The 5471-nt window shown below is 40.8% G+C and overlaps 1 protein-coding gene across 1 annotated transcript in view; it reads left to right on the top strand.

Annotated features, from left to right (window-relative positions):
• LOC101477938 (uncharacterized) overlaps nt 1-1740 on the top strand; it is a 55031-nt gene extending 53291 nt beyond the window's left edge. The window contains exon 15 of the mRNA XM_076880859.1: nt 787-1740. Coding sequence (XP_076736974.1) covers nt 787-1316 — 530 coding nt within the window. The 3' untranslated portion in view covers nt 1317-1740. The remainder of the gene's footprint in view (nt 1-786) is intronic.
• The last annotated feature ends 3731 nt before the right edge of the window (nt 1741-5471 follow it).

The raw sequence follows: 5471 nt of genomic DNA, 5'->3' as shown, positions 1-5471 counted from the left end.
GGATGGTTATATTGTGTATCTGGAATGAATTTTAGGTCTCTACGTCCATCCCATGGGGAATGGGAGCAGTAACAAAGGTGTTGCGTTTATATTTTTGTTGAGTGTATATCATGTTTAACCTTAGTAGCAAAACACAGGGGTTTGAAAACAATGTGCCGGTAGTTTGCTGTTCTCGCCGGCTCTACTGAGCTATCGAGCTGGTGGGTAAAAGACGTCTCTGAAAATGTCAGAGCAACTTTGTAAATATATGATGTGTTCATAAACCGAGCAGATATTTGAAGTTTACTAAATTCTCGCCTGAAAATATCTTAAAAGTTTATTTTGTGACCCAGAAAGTGAAATGAGAGTAATATTAAAACTAGTTTGCTACCGCCATTGTTGGAAGCTGGAATTGTCAGGGCTACGCTATGAATTCTGGGATATGGTAGGCTACGAAGGATAAACCTGACCCATCCTTCAAATCTGGGGAAAAGGAGACGTAATTGGCCTACAAATGCGGCCTCAGGAGGATGGAGCCTATGAATTTGGACACCCCTAACACGTGTATGAAAGCGAGAGACTGTGCTGGTCTGACCCTCCTCCTCTTTTCAGGGTGGAGCCTGCTGGAGTCCGATGGTTGAGACCAGGTCTGAGGAAGTGTAAGTGTGTTTTTAATGGGATTCATGAAAACAAAGCAGCACACATTCAACCATCTTCATCATGTCAGGAGTCATCATCAAAGTGTCAATCAATGAACAGATGATGGATCAATAATTGCAGCTGGATTGTGTTTGTTCTCTCCATCAGATTCCTGTCAACTCACAATCGACACAAACACAGTGCACACAAAGCTCCAACTGTCTGACAACAACAGGAAGGTGACACATGTGAAGGACGTTCAGTCATATCCTGATCATCCAGACAGATTTGATCATTATCATCAGCTACTGTGTAGAAATGGTCTGACTGGTCGCCGTTACTGGGAGGTCGAGTGGAGCGGATATGTTTATATATCATTGAGTTACAGAAGAACCAGAAGGAAAGGACGCAGTAGAGACTATGTGTTTGGGCACAATGATCAGTCCTGGAGTCTAGACTGCTCTGATGATGGTCCTCAGTGTGTCTGGCACAATAACGGACAAATTTCCATCTCCTCGTCCTCCTATGTCTCTAACAGAGTAGCAGTGTATATGGACTGTCCTGCTGGCACGCTGTCCTTCTACAGAGTCTCCTCTGACACTCTGATCCACCTCCACACCTTCAACACCGCATTCACTGAAACTCTTTATCCTGGATTTAGACTTTGGTCTCCTGGTGCCTCAGTGACTCTGTGCTGAGTTGAGTGTAAAGAGTGTCCTCTGGTTAGAGAAACACTCTGACTGTTGAACTGTACATGTCTGTCTCTTTCACTCAGAAACACATTGTCAGATTCATGGATTCAGTTAGTTGATGTTTTAAACTGTTCTACATGTTGTTTTTCTGTCTTTTTCCACTCAAAGCTTCACAGTGAGTATCAGTATGTTGTATCTTTCTGAAGCCCAGTTCAAAACCAGCTCCTCTGCATTTTCAACCAGTCTGAGTGCATTAAAATTAATCCAAACTTTCCACATGCTTTTACTGTTTCACTCATTGTTGAAAATGTTTCCGACATATAAGATGAAAATGTTGGCGCAATAGTTTTTAATGGAGTTTGTTTGTTTTGTGATAACGCATGTGACTTGTCTAATGACTAGCAAAGTCTGCATTAAACATGTAAAACTAGTCTTGTCTTTGATAGTGTCATTTATCTCTGTCATGTCTTTTGAAAATTACCAGTGTGTTGTGCTGGTGCTCTATTAGAGACCCCAACAGAGCCACCAGATGTCCTTACTGTAGTGTAGTGAAGTAGATTTTGGGGTAGGATTTTACGTGATGTCTGCAAATGCAGCACTAACATCCACACCTTCCCAGCTGATAATTAGTGGCCTTATAAGAAACAGCTGCGCTTCACTACTACACAAAGGCATTTGGCAGTCTTTTTCCATCCAAGCTGAGTGCGTTAGGCAACTAAGCACTGCAGATCTCCTCAGGAAAGATGCTCATTTTAGTATTGCCCTTTAGATAGTGGTAAATGTGATGGCATATATTAGGGTGGACCTTGACGACTGTTTCCCTCTTTTGTTACAGGATCATGCCATACTGCTGCTGTCTTGTTTTATTCCGTTCTGTAGTGATGGTGAGATGAAGCCTCGTGATGAACTGAAGCTTTCCACCCAATTGGTCGACTCGTGGTTTGAAGCATTGTGATGATTCGTTTGCTCTACTGCGCCATCAAGTGGACAATTCAAGTGAAGCGGGCTCTGTGATTATAATGATGTGTAAACCTCTAAACTGAATAAATAAATTGTTTTCATGGTTATTTCTCCCGAATATTGTCACAGTGTGTGTGATACAAAAGAGAAAGTGGAAACTATCAGGACAGAGTTTTGGTATGATTGTGTAACTGTCAGCCTCAGACAGTCAGTCAGTAGTATAATTCAGATCATAGATCAGTACATTTGCATATTTTTATAACTATAAAAAGAAAGCTGACACTTTCGAGACTTTATCTATCAGCAGATGCCGTAAACGTAGCTGAGGCTAAAACAGAAAAACGATTATAAAAAAAGTAATCAGCAGTAGATCAAAAACAAAAGAAAACCATTAATCAACAAATGAACATTACCTGATGCTGCTGAATTAAAGCAGAGCAAATTACAGAGGTTTTATTAGAGACACACCTTGTGTGAAGAGAAATAAAACCTGCAGCTTCAGAATCAGCGCAAAAAATGCGTAAACACGAAGCACGGACCCGCCGATGGATCAGAATCAGTGAGCTTTCGGCTTTCAGCCCCAACCGTGTCCGTGCCGTCTGGTGAGAAAGCCGACATCTCACTGATTCTGATGCGTCAGCGGGTCCACGCTTTGTGTTTACGTCTTTATGCAGAATCGTGTACCTGCTCTCATTTACTGTTTTAGCTGTTTGGTGGTTGTTGAAATGTAGTAATATTTATATTAAAAATCGATTCAGCATTTTAATGAATCGATATCACGTTATCCAAGCTAGAATCGATTTTAATCGATAATCAAATCCCGCTCCTAGTAACTGTGTAATTATGCTTATGTACATCTGGATAATGACACAAACTAGTGTTTGGTGCTTCACTTTTTAATAAGCTAAAATCAGACAGTTGCCAATTGACCAGACAGAAATCAGATTATAGAATCTGTAGTGTTGTTTATTTATATTATGGCGCTTATCATTTGTGATATTTATTACTGTGTGCACACTTTATTAGGAGAGATGAAATTAAAAAAATCTCTTCCTTGCTGGTTCCATCGAAGAAGAAATGCTCAAGTAACTATGTAACACGTACGTAATCCAATTCCACAACACAATGTGAAATCAGCTTCGTTTTGCTGCCCATTTTATTTCGAATCTGGTGCGAACCGGTGAACCGGTCCCTGAATCAGTCACGTGGTATGGACTGCCCGCGAGGCCTCGAGCGTCACTGCATACGTAATCAAAGCAAGCCTCGATACGCGCTTCACAAAAACGCCCCCGAGATTACCCGACACACAATTCGACGCTTCGACACACAGGACACATCACTACCATTCTGTCCTGTTTTGTTTTATTCTGTCTTGTTGTGGCCTGTTATCTTACAACCGTTTATGGACTGGCCTCGACTGACTCCTGGTTTTATGGGTTTTTTTTACTCTGAATTGTTTTATACATTTTAAACATGCTTTCATGAAGAACTGTAAGTTAGGGTGTATTTGTTTTATTTATCTCTTTTAATATTTTTTTTTACTGGTTTATGCTTTGTTTTATTGCTTTAGTGAAAGGTTCTGCTTTTCCTTTAATTTGTCACAGAGTGTCAGAGAAGCCGAGGCTCTCTGTCAGTCGTTTGAAGGAGACGGTCCCAGATGTGACTAAACCAGGTGTGGGCCACTCCAGGCCTCAATGTCCTGTGTCCTGCAGGTTTTAGCTGTGTCCTTGATCCAACACAGCTGATTTAAATGGTTAAATTACCTCCTCAACATGTCTTGACCTTATCCAGAGGCCTGGTAATGAGCTAATCATTTTATTCAGGTGTGTTGACCCAAGGTGAGATATAAAACTTGCAGGATACCAGCTCTCGAGGCCTAGAGTTTCACACTCCTGCTGTTGTGTGTAAAATGTGATGCCAATGAGACGTTTGAAGTGAGCAGGGAAACTGGAACAGATTCTGCAGTGTCACAAACAGCTCACAGCCAATGAGCTCTGCGCTTTATATCCTCCTTCAGGCGGCCGTGCCGATCAATAATTGGACAGATGCTTTCAGCTCTGCTCTAACTGCTAGCATTGTTTCTGGATGTGTGATTAAAGCCAGCTGTCTCTGTCATCCGTGAGCTGTAGGCTGCAGCAGAGTATAGATGTATGATATTCATGAGTGTCTGAAAGAAACTGAGGACATTTATAGATCCTAAGACCCATTTGGAGTCTCCTCAACATGAAATCCAGCTTCATGTTTATATTTCATCAAAGCACGAAGTGCTGAGCTCAGCAAATCCATTTATTATTGACCTGGTTAGAATCCCAATGAGGAGAGCAACATTTATTATGTTGATTATCAGCAGAAAGGAAGAACCAATCATTCCTCAGATTCATGTTTATCCACATTATCAATAAAAGCCAGAAGCATAAAAAGACATTTATCAATAAATATTCTGAACATTTGATTACAATGAGCAGAATTAAAGAGCTTTTTATACGTTTCACTTTTTTAGGTTCACAGAGTCAAATTTAGCTTGAAAGTCAAAACAAAGAAATCCCAGATTTCCATCTTAATGAATGAAATGACTTAAAGTCAGTCAGCTGTTTTCTGCTTTATACTTTTACTTGTTGTGTTAGTAAAGTAAATTCAAAAGTTACTGCACCAATGCGCTATGAATACTACTGTTACTACTGTTACGACTGCAGGGTGTTCAGAATGTTGCTGCTAGGCTTCTGACAAAGCATCACAAACACTCCCATGCCACTCCCCTGCTGATTCAGCTGCACTGGCTCCCTGTCAAGTTCAGGGCCCATTTTAAGATCATAATCATGACTTATAGGGCCCTGCACGGTGTAGCTCCAACTTACATAAGTGATCTTCTTCTTCCTTATCACCCCAGCAGGTCCCTGAGGTCTTGTGACCAGGGGTTGCTGGTTGTCCCGCATACAAGGTCAAAAAACAAAAGGTGACAGAGCGTTTGTATCAGTGGCTCCCAGACTCTGGAACTCGCTCCCTTTGAGTTTGAGATCTGTGGACTCACTCATGTCTTTTAAAAAGCAGTTAAAAACCTATTTGTTTAAACTTGGTTTTGGTTGATTTTGTTTTGTTTTAGATTTTAATGTCTGTTTTCTGCCTCTGTAAAGCACTTTGTGATTTTATCTTGAAAGGTGCTATATGAATAAAATTTTACTTTACTTACTTTACTTTACTCAG

The sequence above is a fragment of the Maylandia zebra genome, unplaced genomic scaffold, assembly GCF_041146795.1.
Source record: "Maylandia zebra isolate NMK-2024a unplaced genomic scaffold, Mzebra_GT3a scaffold01, whole genome shotgun sequence".
Lineage (NCBI taxonomy): Eukaryota > Metazoa > Chordata > Actinopteri > Cichliformes > Cichlidae > Maylandia > Maylandia zebra.
The sequence above is the reverse complement of the archived record's forward strand: the minus strand, read 5'-3'. Positions and strand labels throughout refer to the sequence as shown.